This window comes from Furipterus horrens, unplaced genomic scaffold (assembly GCF_987537825.1).
Source record: "Furipterus horrens unplaced genomic scaffold, mFurHor1.1.pri manual_scaffold_3, whole genome shotgun sequence".
Lineage (NCBI taxonomy): Eukaryota > Metazoa > Chordata > Mammalia > Chiroptera > Furipteridae > Furipterus > Furipterus horrens.
Window position 1 is genome coordinate 115,848,431 of NW_028327173.1, and position 14,846 is coordinate 115,863,276.

A 14,846-nucleotide genomic window follows, 5' to 3' on the forward strand; every position below is an offset into this window, starting at 1 on the left:
TCTCTGACTTTCCAGAGAGTTAAGGTAGCACAGCCTAGGCTCACCTGTTGCTTCTCCTACACTAGGCCCTTCCTTATTTTATTGTTTGCAGCTTCAATAAACATATTCTCATAGTCATCTGGACTTATGTTGTGAAATCTTTCCTACATGAAGTCAAGAACCAACATACTACCAGCTGGTCCTAAGCAGACCTGCTCAGGCCTGGGCCCCCTATCTGCTAACTTGAGTCAGACCGTCATTGGTTCAGCAACCTCTAACTTGAGTTCTGGCTAAGAAAATTGAGAGCCAAGACTCAAACTATAAAAAAGATGTTGTTTAAAAAGTCACAGAGGTAGAAGTGAGCTGTACAAGAAACGGGCTCAGGAAACAAGTACAGAGGCAAAAGAAGGGGCCTTGGAGAGAGCAAGGCCAAAGTAGTGCCCTGGGGGAAGAGGAGAGGAACAGAAAAGGCAAGGGCAGCTCTCCAGAGGGAGAGAGCTCTAGCAATATCTTTCTACCTGGGACTTCTCCACTCTAAACCTAGGGACTTTAACCTCTGTAAATCTGTGTCCTTGAATCTTGAGGGGAAGTACACACATATTATGAGGTGTTTTGAACATGAATAGTGTCACCTTCATCACAAAGTTGTTTTATTTGGTCAAGTTCTGAATTTGCTTTTAGGCAAGCTGTTTCTCTTGTGTTTGTATTTTTTAAGGGTTAAGGGTACAGGTTGTATTTTAGTTTCATTTGTGTTAGTCTCAAAAGAGAGATGAACGGATATGGGTTGTTCGGATGGACAAAGACTGAGTTAATTTAGGTGTGCATTTTAGGCTAGAACTAGATAAAATGTGATTAGATGACTGAACTCGGTCTTGTTTTGTTTATACAGGATATAGACTGTAAAGGCAAAGCAGCGCTTCGGTAAAAGAGAAGTGTGGTAATCGGTGGTAAGTGTAACTATCTTCACAAGCGTTCCAGTTAAGAATTGATGACTGCTTGCCGACTTAGGCAAGGGCCACATCGCTTGGGTTTTTACCCGGACTCAACAAAGAAGCCTTCAAAGCCTAACCTCAACGTCATTCAAAGGACAGGCCCCAATCCCGAGGGGTAGCGCATGAGCCCGCCCCCTCCAACTGCGCTGGGGCCACTAGTGCCGGGGGCGGGGCGGGCCGAACCAGGCGGGCGGGCTCAGTAAAGCAGAGGCAGCGGAGGAAGATGGCGGCGGCCGTTCCACAGCGGGCATGGACCGTGGAGCAGCTGCGCAGCGAGCAGCTACCTAAGAAGGACATTATCAAGTTTCTACAGGACCACGGTTCAGATTCGGTACCAGAAGCGGCGGGGTGGCCGGGCTGGTGCGGCCAAGGGACCCCTCATCCCCGCCCCCCGTAGATGTCCGTGCCTTCTGTATTCCTCCGATCCCCGCCCTCATCCCACTGGCAGTGGCCTGGAAGGCCGGAGAGGCCTCGCGTGCGCTCCCGCCCCTCTGGGGCGAGCGGAGCCGCCTTACCGCTTGGGGCTCGGAGGCAGCAACCGCAGAATTAGTACCTCTTTGGGATCCTTGAGTGAGGATGGACACCATGAAAAAAAAAAAACAAAAAAAAACCCTGGAGTTACTGGCAGTTGAGGGGGAGGCTGGGGGTGTCGGAGGGGGTGGGGGTGAGAACTGGGGACTTGGATGAGACCACAATGGGCGTGCGGGCTGCTAGGGAAATGGGAAAGCATAGGATTTCTGTGGGAACGATGTGTGCGCCTTGCCTTTTTCATCAGTTACTAATACTGAACACTAATGCGTGTGACTTTTTTTAATCCGTAATTTCGATTTAACTTTTTAAAACCATGAACCCTTTACATTACCTTTTCACTTTCATACTGGGGAGTTACATTAGCAATTCATCTCCAGCTGTCTCCTATTGTTATAAACTAAGAAACGTATTTAGCATTCTTTATAGTAGACGCCCTGTATTTTTCAGCAGTCTCCATCTTTACCATCCGTCTGTTGTCACAAGTTATTTGGGTCAATTTTTTTTCCTTCGGAAATTAAGATCATTCATACCTTTTAAATTGTTGGAGGACTGTACAATTTGTTATGCCCGAGGCATCACTCAGCTATCAGAAATTGAAGCAGCAGTCAGTATCCTTTTCTTACAGGTTTTAAATTTATGTTCTAAACTAGCATTTAGAAACATTGTTTCTGGGTTCCTTTAAGAAGACTGTAGCTTTTCTCTTTGATGAGTCTTGAAGGGGAGATATAATTATTCTGCAACTTCTGTCTCCACGCTCCTAAATAAGTATCTTGACATCAGCAAATATTTACATATCTATAGCAAGAGCTATGCTTAGTGTCTGGGAATACAAGGATGAAAAAGAAAGACTATGCTTCAGGGATACCATTTACACCATTTTACCATTTTAGTGGAATTATTTTAAGCCAATTCATACTTCAATTGAACACAAGAATAGAGTAGGCGTATCATTAATATGTCAATACTGTACTTCATTCATCAAATTCTTTTAAAACAAGTCATCCCAATGTGGAATCTAATGTAAATCTGGCCAATTTCAAGAGACTTGGAGTATCAAAATATTTTCATAACATTTTGAAGTGCACACACTCCAATGTTCATTCACATACTTAAACCTAATATATTTGACAATCATCAGTTTTATTGCTCATAAGATATCAAGATGTTTATATTTGGGATATTTATCTGGAATCTTGCTAAAGAAATCACAAGAATGCTAAAGTAACTGATCACTTCTTTTTAATCAAAATAGCCTTTACCCATCAGCCTTTATCATTTAGAAGTGGTAGAGAAAAAGCAGGGGGCGGGGGGAACAGTAGGATAGTGTTACAATTTTTAATTGTTTTATCAAAAGGCTAAGAGTCAGAGAACAACCAAGACAGTAATAAAATGAGGAATCAAGCAAGGACCACAGGCAAAAATGAAGCAGAATAAACAAAATTATTAAAATCCCCAAATTACATGATTTTGACTTGAAGTAATTTTGATGATTTGATATTTCATTAGTATTTTGGTTTCCATCTGCCAACTTAGTCTTATATTTGAGAAAGGCAATTCTTGTGCATTATCCTTACAACCCTGATACACATGCTGTTATTAATCTTTTACTATGCTATAGAAACTGAGTCTTTAAGGAAGCTTTAATCCCTTGTCTGAAATAAGCTAGGATTTTAACTCAGAAAGTCCAGAGGATGAGGATATCCTGTCAAAAAGAAAACGCATTCAGTTAATGGAGCTTAGTAATGATGATGAAGAAAACATTATTTAATTCATATATGTACTTTTGATGAAAATTGCTTTAATATGTTTATCTTAATTATAAAAATATAGTTCTTTTTAACTTTTGGAATCTAACCCCCCCCCTTTTTGTACTAGTTCTTTGTTTTGTATAACACAGATTTGCATAACACGGCATTTGTTAGGAACCTAACAGCTGTGTTATATGGGGGTTACCTGTATTATTAAAAACAATTACTAACATAAAAGATAATTTTATATATATACATATATATTTGTTGTTGTTGTTATTTTGAAGGAAGGGAGGGAGGGAAAGGGGTTAGAGGTAAGAGAGTACTGCTGAACCAACTCAAGGGCCTGTCAGAGCAAGGGAAGGGGAAGGGGAAAGGAGGAAGTGGCAAGGAAGAAGGGGGAAGGGAGGAGTGGGGCCTCCTGGTCACCCAGAAAGGCCCATAGGAATCACCTTAATTTTATAATTTTTGACCCTTATATGAGGGAAATTATTTTGACTAACCAGCTTTTTTCTTGATAGTTTCTTGCAGAACATAAGTTATTAGGAAATATTAAAAATGTGGCCAAGACAGCTAACAAGGACCATTTGGTTACAGCCTACAACCACCTTTTTGAAAGTAAGGTGAGTATTGTTATATTTTACTGCCAGAGTATCACATTTTGGATAGTCCCCAAAATAAGTTTGAATGCATTTATTTGCAGAATATGTTGCAGTTTTTATACCTGCAATTTTTCTTAATTGTAACCATATACGGACTGGCTGTCAAGTCTGGCAAGTCTAATATGCAGTTTAGCAGGATGTTTTGGTATTTTGAAAGGGACCAGATTTTTAAAGTAATTTCCTAGTAGTTTCAAGACAAGAAATTCTTAAGGGTACTGAAAAATTATAATCCGAAGTTCCATTTCTTATTTGTTTGTTTGTTTATTTTAGATAGGGGAAGGGAGGGAGAAAGAGAAGGAGAGAAAGAGAAATGTCAGTGCTGAAAACATTCATTGATGGCCTGTCATACATGCCCAATCCAAGGACTGAACCCCTAACCTGGGCATGTGCCCTGACCAGAATCCAACTGGCAACCTTTCACTTTGTAGGATGATGCCCAACCAACACAGCCATAGGGGTCAAGGCAGTTCCATTTCATTAATGAACTTAAAGTCTCTGTTAGACTTCTGCTGAGCCTTTAGAAAAGCAAATTTTAAGAAATTCCCCAATATGTGTTTACTATGAAATGACCATCTTCCACAGAAAGAAAATATTAAAGTTATTTGAATAGTGTTCATAGCTCTGAGCATGGTTCTCGTTTCAGAAGTTATACTGAGATGGTTTAAGGGTTGTAATTTGTTGATTACAATGCTTAACATAAGATTGTTTCTTTATTTTTAACCAAGTTTCTATTCATGGTGCCGATGGATGTTCATTTATTTGAAAGGCTAGAAGTCTAGAGGTATCTCCTAGCTTTTAGCCAAACATGAGACTATTTTCCTTACAGCGTTTCAAGGGTACTGAAAGTATAAGTAAAGTGTCCGAGCAGGTGAAAAATATGAAACTTAATGAAGATAAACCCAAAGAAGCCAAGTCTGAAGAGACTCTGGATGAGGTTTGTATATTATATTTTCTTATTTGGTTCTCATGGGAATTTGAGAAAAGTATTTGCTTTACAGCACTGATTTCTCATAGTGATAGGTAGTTAAGTATGGCCACTTAACAGTGAGCCAAATACTGATTTGGAATGTATCTCCCTTAGGTGTTAACTGAATCAGAAAAAAAAGGCCTAAGGTGGGGATGGGGAAGCCTAAGAACCAGTGCTTTACTGTCAGGAAGACTTTCAGAAGATAACTCTAGCTTTTTATTTTATATTGCCTCTGTGGCTCGCTAGAACTCCTGAGTTGTCAAAGCTATTTTAAGGTCCTGATTCTTTGGCCAGGTTGGACTGAGTGAAAGAAACTTCATTTTGATTATTTTTAGCTTTTTTGAATGTACATGGTGTCCTTGGCAATAGAAATAGTCCAGGCCTGGATGCAGGGTGTGGGTTCATCTTCTAATCTTTCCCACCCAGTTTTTATATTTTGGTACAAAGATTTAAAGAACCAGATAAAATCATTTCTGCAAATGCATAGCCTTTGTGGAGTTAAGGACAGCTCTTAGAACAGCTTCAGTAGAGCTCAGCTAATTATAATCTTGACACTTCTGATAAAATCTTAAATAAGCTCATTCATTCCCAGCAGTCTTAGTATCAGTGATGACAATCTAATAATAGTAGTTCTTGTAGAGAGATGTAACCTATTGATAAGGGGTAGCATTTGGGTATCAGTGGAAAGAGTATAAGGTGAGATATAAAGTATAAATGTTTTATAACTGAAGCTAGTTAATTTTCATGATCTTTTCCTGCTGACTGAAAAGCACATATTAATGTTTATGGATATACAAACAATAAAGCAGTTTTGAGGTTTATCACAATATTATTTGATAAATGTTATACTAGGCAAATATTGAGCAGCTAATAAGGTAAATAGATGTAAAGTTAATAATAATTACTAGAAGGGTTGTGAAAGCAATTGGAAACATAGTTTACCTTCCAGAAAATTAGAATAGGGAGGTATAGGCAGCAGATAGTATGTATATCATTAAAAGGTTAAGAAAAAAAAGAGTGTTACAAATAAAAGTAGAAGGCTATAAGGGCTGGAGACAACCTGGAGAGATCTTGCGAGGGTCCTAAACTATATCCTTTTATTTAAGACCTCTTTTCTTTTCATTTAACTGGCCAACCTGAGCCCAATTATGTGCTCTCATTGTCTTCCTAACACCTGGATTCCATAGCCTCTTGGCCAGTATGTTGCTGATTCCTACTATCTGCTCTGTTTGTGCCTTGGGACTGCAAAGCAAGCACTGTGAAGAAAAATAATCATGAGTGTTTAAAGGCCTTGGTATAAAGTCATGCTTAGTATCAGCCAAGCATGTTTTCTAGCTTCACTGCTACTTGGCAACTTTTACAGTATCCCTCACTCAATTTCCCATCACATTACCTATCTAAACTAGTAAAAATTGTTGAGGGAAGTTTGTAAGTATAAATGAATATTGGACAAGAGAAAGTGCAAGGGTGGGCAAAAGTAGATTTACAGCTCTAATAAAATAGTAATACAAGAAGAAACTTTGTTTTTTGTACTCACAACTCTGAAGCTACTTTTGCCCGCCCCTGTATATGTTGGGGCAGGAACTCACACTCTACAATTAGAAATGATGGTGAAAGTATCCAAGCAAAAAACTTGAGATTCATCCTTTCAAACTCCTTCACATTTAATCACCACCAAATTCTGTTGATTCTGTATACATGTATCTCAAAACCATTCTTTTGTTATCCTCACTTTTTCCACCCCAGTGTAGTACACCTAGACTGTCAACTATCTTTTTCTAACATGTTTCCTCACTTCACTTTTGATTCCCTGTCTGTTCCTCACACTGAATCAGTGATCTGTATAAAACACAAATCCAGTTCTATAATTTCTTGGAAACTTTAAAAAAAATTTTTTACCTGAGAATATGTTTATTGATTTTAGAGAGAAAGGAAAAACAAAAACCCATAGATCTGTTGCCTGCCTGACGCACTCTGACCAGGGATCAAACCCTCAACTATTATGTGCCCTTACTGGGAATCAATCCCACACTCAGTCCCACACCTTTTGATATATAGGATGACACTCCAACCAAGTCACCCAGCTAGGGCATCTTGGAAACTCTTAATTGGCTGCTCACTGACCTGAAGATGGAAACCTAGATTCTTAACATGTGCTTCATGTCTTCCCAGCCTCATCTCATACCATTGTCTGCATTCCTCCCTTGCAGATTATACTATTTTCTTGCTCTTCCCTGCTATGAAAATGCTATTCTCTGTTGGAAAGCTTCCCTTTATCACCTGAGTAACCTCATGTCTTTCAGGATACAGTTCAAGTATTACTTCAAAGTAACTTCTACCAGCCTCTAGTTTCTACTGGGTTAGGTCACTGTGCCATTCCTGTCATAGCATCATGTGCTTACTCTATAGGTCTCATAACATACCATGTTTCCCCGAAAATAAGACAGTGTCTTATATTAACTTTTGCTTCTAAAGACGCACTAGGTCTTATTTTCAGGGGATGTCTTATTTTTCCATGAACAAGAATTCACATTTATTGTTGAACAAAATAATCAACATTTATTAATATACTGTAGTCATGTCATCACAAACATCAGCATAACCAGCCAAACTCTGAATTCCATCTAGAATTTGCGGGGAGCTGTAGCAATGACTGCCGCTAGGTCTTATTTTCAGGGAAGGCCTTATATTTCTAAGCTTGAAAAAAATTGCACTAGGTCTTATTTTGGGGGGGATGTCTTATTTTCGGGGAAACAGGGTACGTAATTATACACATCTATCTATATTCTCTGATAGAGGGAGGGCCAGGACCATGTCTGGCAACTCATCTGTGTATCTTTAGTATCTAACACAGAGAACATGCTCAAATATTTCTTGAATTAATAAGAACAATTATGTAATACAGTCTCATTTTCATTGGCTATGATGTGACCCATTTAATTGCAATTGAAAGAGTACTATCGAAGTCCCTTTATCTCTGGGTCTAGAAGTACCTAGGTCAGACCCAATCTTGGGAATATAGTTCTTTCCATCACTTTGGACTAAGAAATTGCTGCAAAGCCAGGAAATTACCTAAAAGCTGTGTTCAAGCATATCTCTTCAGGACAGCCTCAGAATGATGTGACTTCTCACCATGAACCAACCAAATCCTTGCAATTAACTTTGACATCATGTTTTCCAAACTTAATTACATTAGATTCCTTTTCTTCTAACAATGTTAACAATGCCAAGGAATGAGTGATCCATAAAAGACACTTTATGAAACACTGAAATGGATGCCATCAGTGGGCAGACTGGCACCTTTACCATTAAGACTGAATCATAACCACCAATTTAATGTGTATCTGAATTATTACTGTAGGACCACTAATGTAGGTAACACAAAATGCCCATGCCACTTGGGACAACAAACAGGGACACAATGGAATAACATTAATATTTAAAATGTGGTTATTGTCCACTAATCATATATTATCCATTCAAATAATTATATGTAATTTCTTTAAGATATTCTCACATAAATATATGTGGTTATTCTTATTTTGTGGCTTTAAAACTTTTTAATTAGAATTATTTTCAAATTTAGGATGTTATTAGATTTTTGTTGTTATTGTATTTTTTTAAAACATCATTTTTCTGATACAAAAATAACATGTTATTTCTTTTTGTCCCTCCCCAATAACGTTATTTTTAAATGCAAAATAACAGAATGATAGAATACATAATACAATTTAACACCTAGAAATGAACATATTAAACATTCAGAATAGATGCGACTTACTTGATTTAGGGTGGCGACGTAGCTTTAGGTCAAAATGCTAATTCTTACTCTGAAGTGGACAGGGCTTTTTACCCTATCCAGGCCTTACTTTCTATATAAAAGATGGGGGAAAGACTATCAGATTGTTGTGAAATTAAATGAATTGACATAAGAAAATGACTTGTAGTAATGGTTAAGAGCATGGGCTTTATACCAAAGCTGACTGGTTTCCAATTCTGCTCAGCCACCTAGGAGCTGTAGAACCTTGCCAAGTTATTTAACCATTCTATCCTTATGTTTCCTTATCCACAAAATAAGGGTAACAGTACCTACCACATGAGGACGTGAAAATTTATTTATTATAAAATAGTCACAGGGATATAAAATACAGCATAGGAAATATTGTAATACTTTATTAATATTGTAATACAGTAATATTGTAATAATTATGTGTGGTGCCAGGTGGGTACTTGAAATATCAAGGAGATCTCTTTGTAAAGTATATAATTGTCTATGTACTTCGGTGTACACCTAACACTGATACATAGTAATATTGAATTTAAACTGTTGACTGAAAAACAAATTATTTTTTAAAGAAGGAAAAAATAAATATAGTGTTCTCAAAATAAGTTAATTTATAAAAGGCATTTGGAATAGTGCCTGGCATATAAGGCTGTTCAGTAGATGTTAACTATTTTAACTATTAACATTAATAGAGCTTAATTATCATTACCACTGTTACTTTAGGTATTTTGGTATAGTGTCTAGTAGAAAGAACAGGGCCTTTGGATTCAGACAAACCCAAGTCTGTATTTTCTCTACTACTCATTAGCTCTGTTAAATAAATTCCCTGAACCTAAGTGTCCTCATCTGTAAAAATGCAAGTAAGTGATACCTTCTTCAGAAGATTGTTAGGATCAAGTGGGATGTTGCTTTAAGTGACTGGTAAACAATAGGTGTTTAATATCTTTAATTTCTTTTCCCTTTACTAAATGTTCTGTACTATAAAATGTCTATATAGTATCCTGCTTTGTTCTAGGAAATATGCCTTTTATGGTGTCTAGATAATTCCATTTATTGTGTGAACTTTTTTCCAAGTTTGGAAACAAATGCAACATTACTGTATTTATTCTAATTAGATAAAATAAAAATACTTAGTGATGTCAGTTATTGGTGCAAAAACCATTCAAATCTTTGAGAAAATGTCATAATGCTTTATTTAATGCCTTAAGATTTTATAGGAATTAAATAGTAACAGTATTTCTAACCTTGGGAAATAATGGATACATTTTATAGTTTGTTGAATAATTAACAGCATCTTGTCAAAAGAACATTGGTTTCTAAAGAAGCTAGAAGTTCTTTGAAATTAAATTATAAATATCCTGACTCAGAGAGCAGACAATAGCTCTGGAGGGTGGAGGGATGGACTAAAAAAAGAAAAAGAACTCAGAAATGAACAACATGGTGATTATGAGAGGAGGGCATGGGTAGGGGTGGAAAAGTTGAAAGGGGATAAATGATAATGGAAAAAAATACAATAAAAAATGCATCTGTGATGCTTCCTCTTCTTGCCCTTCTGCTCCTCCAGCCCCAGTCTGTCCCCCAAGACTCCATTTCCTTCCAATAAGGCCGTTACTGCTATAAATATATATATATATAAATATCCTAGTTATTGATATTCTCATCACGGACTTGGAATGAGATAGTGACTTTTTTTTCTCATAGAGGTGAACTAAAGGCAAAATAGTTCATTACCAAATCTGTGAAACTCTGTGACCAGACTTAGGTCACATGGCTATATAAAGTATTCTCTTTGTTGTCCTTCTAGAGGGCATGAGTTAAATAACTACGTATGTGTTTTCTTTGTTTTTAGGGTCCACCAAAATATACAAAATCTGTTCTTAAAAAAGGGGATAAAACTAACTTCCCCAAAAAAGGAGATGTTGTTCACTGCTGGTATACAGGAACACTACAGGACGGAACTGTTTTTGATACCAATATTCAAACGAGTAAGTCTAAATGTAATCTTATCTCTTTGGATTCAGGGCATAACAAAATATTTGTAGATGAATGGCTGGCAGTACCTTTTTCTTGGCTGTCATGTTTTGTCTTTTGCACCTGTGATTTACTTGAAGAGGTCTTCATTTCACTGTTTATTGGCTGGATAAATAAAGACCTCTTGGTCATTGAAAAGCAAATACTAAAGAATCAGTCTGAATTTGGTTAATGCTCCCAAGTGAGACTTCCGTTTGTTAAAAGCAGGATATTGTACTATTTTAGTGGCGTAAATTTAGGTCCTTTCCCTTTCCCCTGTTTAGACCCGTTTTTTACATTCAGAATATTCTTAATAAATTACCTGGCTTGCCGAAAATTTTTTTCAAATGTATAGTATGATAAGTTCTGAAATCAAGTTAAAAAACTTAAATCCCTATGTTTTTCTATTGGAATTTAATTTCATCATTAATTATAAGAAAAATCTGTTTTACAGGTTCAAAGAAGAAGAAAAATGCTAAGCCTTTAAGTTTTAAGGTTGGAGTAGGCAAAGTTATCAGAGGAGTGAGTAAAAAATGGGAATGTATCATTAGAGATTCTGGCACATGCTACTTGTGGGTGGTGCGTTAAAGAATTAAAATTGGGGATATCATGGGACAGTCTTTGGTGTCTGACAAATCGGTATTATCATCACTAACTGTTCTGGCACAAGTTAATAAGATCTCCTGGGTCTCGGTTTCCTCACCTATAAAATAGATAGTATTTGAATTAATCAGGGTAGTTCAAAGACTAAATGTCACTTAAACCATGTAATATAGCAGAGACTCAAATATTTCCTCCCAACATTCCCCTTTTATTTTTTCTTCATAAAGAAGTTCTTAGAATGTGTGGCTTTACATTTGTCTTTAAGGTTCTTATAAGATGTGCCCTGGCCATGTGGCTCAGTTTGTTGGAGCTGCATCCTGTACAATAAATGGTTGAGGGTTCGATCCCCAGTTGGGGCATGTATGGGAGGCAATGTTTCTCTGTCTCCCTTCTCCCCCTTCTCCTCCCCCTAAAGAACTATAAAAAATACATTCTTGTAAGATGTTACATGGCTGTTGTACCACTTAAACATGATCGAGAACGGTGAAATAATGTGTTCCACCAAAGTACTAATAAAATTAATAAAAGCAAGAGTTTGTTCTGTAGCCCTCACCTCATTACCTGGGTCCAACAGAAAATCCTTCAGACATGAGTATGTCTTTACCCACCTTTACGTGTGAGAGATAACAGAAGGAAACTTTGGGTGAAAAAGAGAAGTTAGGCTTCAGCTATACTAAACCACTGCAGTGTACAAGAGGTAAAATAATAGAATTATCAGCTTCACTGAATCAGGTTGCTATGGTAGGGCCCACTTATTGTTTTGAATTGTCTTTCCTCAGGACATCAAACATTAATAACTGAAACACATTTAAATGCAGTTATGAGAAACCTCGGTATGTTATTCTTTGTATTAAGTCCTAAAATATGGTTGTCATATCCAGAGCCCAAAATATAATTAGAAACTAAAGGTTTAATTGAAAGTAAGCTTACTGCTACCTGATTATACTAAATAAGTTGATAGCAACTAGTCAAGTTGAGCTATTTTAAAATTTCTGTTATAACTAAATTTGCTTACTGGTGTATTTCTTCTAGTGAACAATATTTTTAATTTCCAATATGTGCCAAGTTATCCTTTGAACTTTATGTGACTGTTAAATTTAAAGAGTATATATTAGTGTATATTCTACGTCCTTTCATTGTGTTTATTTACCTGTTTTTGGCAAATGGCTTTAAGATCCACACTTGGACAAAATGTAGTGGCAACCCAGAAACCGCTATCATTTCTCTGAATAGTTTTATCTTCGGCAAAATATGTTAATACTCTTAACATGTAGTTTGTTTTAATGAGCCCACATGACTCCACTATAAAAATTTGGTAACCTTAAGTTTTACAGTGAGTACTTGTTAGTTTTCCCCCTATAAAAATAAAATATATCATATCCCTATGACATAAAAATGTAGCAAAACTTTTATGATAGTGCCAATAAACTAGTTTCCATGTTTCCACATGTTACAGTTTACAAAAGTGCTTTCACATAATATCATTTGAGGCAATACTCTAAAAAAATTACTGTTTAATATATCCTTTTTTTCCACTGAGGAAATAAAGGACATAATAAAATCCAGTAATATTTTTTTGTATAGAATCTTGCCTGTCTTCTGGTTTTGCATGTATTTTTGAGAATCATTAGTTCTGACTTGATGTTGTTGCCTTTAGTGGGATGAAGCACTCCTGACTATGAGTAAAGGAGAAAAGGCTCGACTGGAGATTGAACCAGAATGGGCTTATGGAAAGAAAGGACAGCCTGATGCCAAGTATCCTTTTTTCCTTTGTAATTAAAGAAAAAAACTAAGAAAGATCGCCTAAAGGTATGAGAAATGCTGTCTAGGTTAACCTCCACATCAGGAATCCTGTTCAGATAAGTATTCCTGCCATTTAGATGCTTTTGTGTCAACACCTCCAATATAGACAATAGTTAATATTTTCTGTTGGTACAAAGTATTCAAATTTGAGCTGGATCCTACCTTTTTCCTCTTATTCATGCTCTTAATTTTCAAGACTTAAACTGTGAGGTTTAAGTTTTCCTCTTTGAAAGGCAATTGTTAATTTTTTTTTAATGACTGTTCCTTTTTTTAAAACAATTTTTACTTATTTATTTATTTTTAGAGAGAGGGGAAAGGAGAAAGAGAGGGAGAGAAACATCACTGTGTGGTTGCCTCTCACGCGCCTCCAACTGGGGACCTGACGTGCAACCTAGTCATGTGCCCTGACTGGGAATCGAACCAGTGACACTTGGTTCGCAGGCCAATGCTCAATCCACTGAGCCACAGCAGTCAGGTGGCAATTGTTAATTTTTGAAGGTTTACTTTAAGGAGTTAAGATCCCCAATACAAACTATAGGAAATTAATTGTAGGATGCAGATTTGGCTCATGGTAATTTTTTGCTACAGTATAATTTTAGGAATTTGTTAATGAGGATTACCAGTTGTGAAATGAAGGCGATCAGGGTCCAACACACTATAAGCATTTGTAATTAGTACTAATGACAATAACTTTTTTCCTAATAGGTCCAGTTTGTGAACATTAAAAAATAAAACAAAACACCATGGCTCTACACCATTCCGATCAGAACAGTCCAATAGCTAAGCAGGACAGTAGTCTTTTTCTGGGTTGGTTCCATTCCCATTGGACTAGTTAAGTTTTTTTTTTGGAAGTCCTCTCTGCTCTTAACAATTAAAATTATTTGGGAATATGATGTCTTTTAAGCCTATCAAAGTAAGATGGCCAACTGCAGCTCCCTCCCATGTGAAGCACCTTAAGATCAATCAGATAAAAGTCACAAGCATCTCTAAACTCAGCATCTTAAATTCACAGCAAATATCAGGTACCACCTGATACAGACTTTGATTTAGTATATAACTGGATAACAGTCTTCACTAAATGGTGCCTAATTTGGGGGGAGTAGTTAAGCATCCAGGTAAGGAAAATCCTACTTCAAGCTAAACATACCTAGTCACCCTAGATACATCTGTTTGGAACCACTAGGCTAGTATGTGTTCCCCTCCAAATCAGCTATAATGCCCTATTTTTTGGAGTTAATTACCAATATCCAGCCTGCATAATTCTAATTTTAGACTAAAGTTATTGTAAGCAAGGAGAGAAGCAATTTTTATCAAATTTACCTTGACAACTTCAATAGAATTCCACCAAATGCAAAACTCATTTTTGAAGTGGAATTAGTGGATATTGATTGAAATACCAGTGCTTCAGAGCTAAAGGCATCAGCAATGGCCTTGAAGAAACTTATGTAACTAACTATAGCTGGTTACTATTGTTAAGGGAAGAGTCAACTGGAAAATTCAAGGAGTTATGTTAGAACTTATTTTCTCCCCAAACTTTTAAGAAATGTAATCCATTATAAATCCCTGAAGTTTAAAATATTTTACTACACCTTGTGTAAAATATCGGTTAAGGAGAACTCATTTTCCTTTTACCTCACCTTGTAAAGTAAAAGGCTCAATAAAAATTTACCAATATCTTGATTTGTTTGCTGTTAATAACATTTATGTTCTGATTAATTTAACCAGGACTAAAACGTCATCAAAACAGGGAGGAACAATCACATTTTC

At 36.6% G+C, this 14,846-nt stretch overlaps 1 protein-coding gene across 1 annotated transcript; it reads left to right on the top strand.

Annotated features, from left to right (window-relative positions):
• The first annotated feature begins 1,158 nt into the window (after positions 1-1,158).
• On the top strand, positions 1,159-14,759 carry FKBP3 (FKBP prolyl isomerase 3). The gene is made up of 7 exons (XM_090270104.1): positions 1,159-1,302; positions 3,772-3,873; positions 4,739-4,846; positions 10,513-10,648; positions 11,128-11,195; positions 12,934-13,031; positions 14,417-14,759. The coding sequence occupies exons 1-7, from the start codon at positions 1,195-1,197 to the stop codon at positions 14,469-14,471; spliced, it is 675 nt and encodes a 224-aa protein (XP_090126230.1). The 5' UTR covers positions 1,159-1,194; the 3' UTR covers positions 14,472-14,759.
• Positions 14,760-14,846: the final 87 nt, after the last annotated feature.

Coding starts and splice junctions, on each gene's coding strand:
- FKBP3 (XM_090270104.1), top strand. CDS start 1,195: ATGGCGGCGGCCGTTCCACAGCGGGCATGGACCGTGGAGCAGCTGCGC. Junction 4,847..10,512: donor CTGAAGAGACTCTGGATGAG/GTTTGTATATTA, acceptor CTTTGTTTTTAG/GGTCCACCAAAATATACAAA. Junction 13,032..14,416: donor AAAGGACAGCCTGATGCCAA/GTATCCTTTTTT, acceptor CAACTTCAATAG/AATTCCACCAAATGCAAAAC.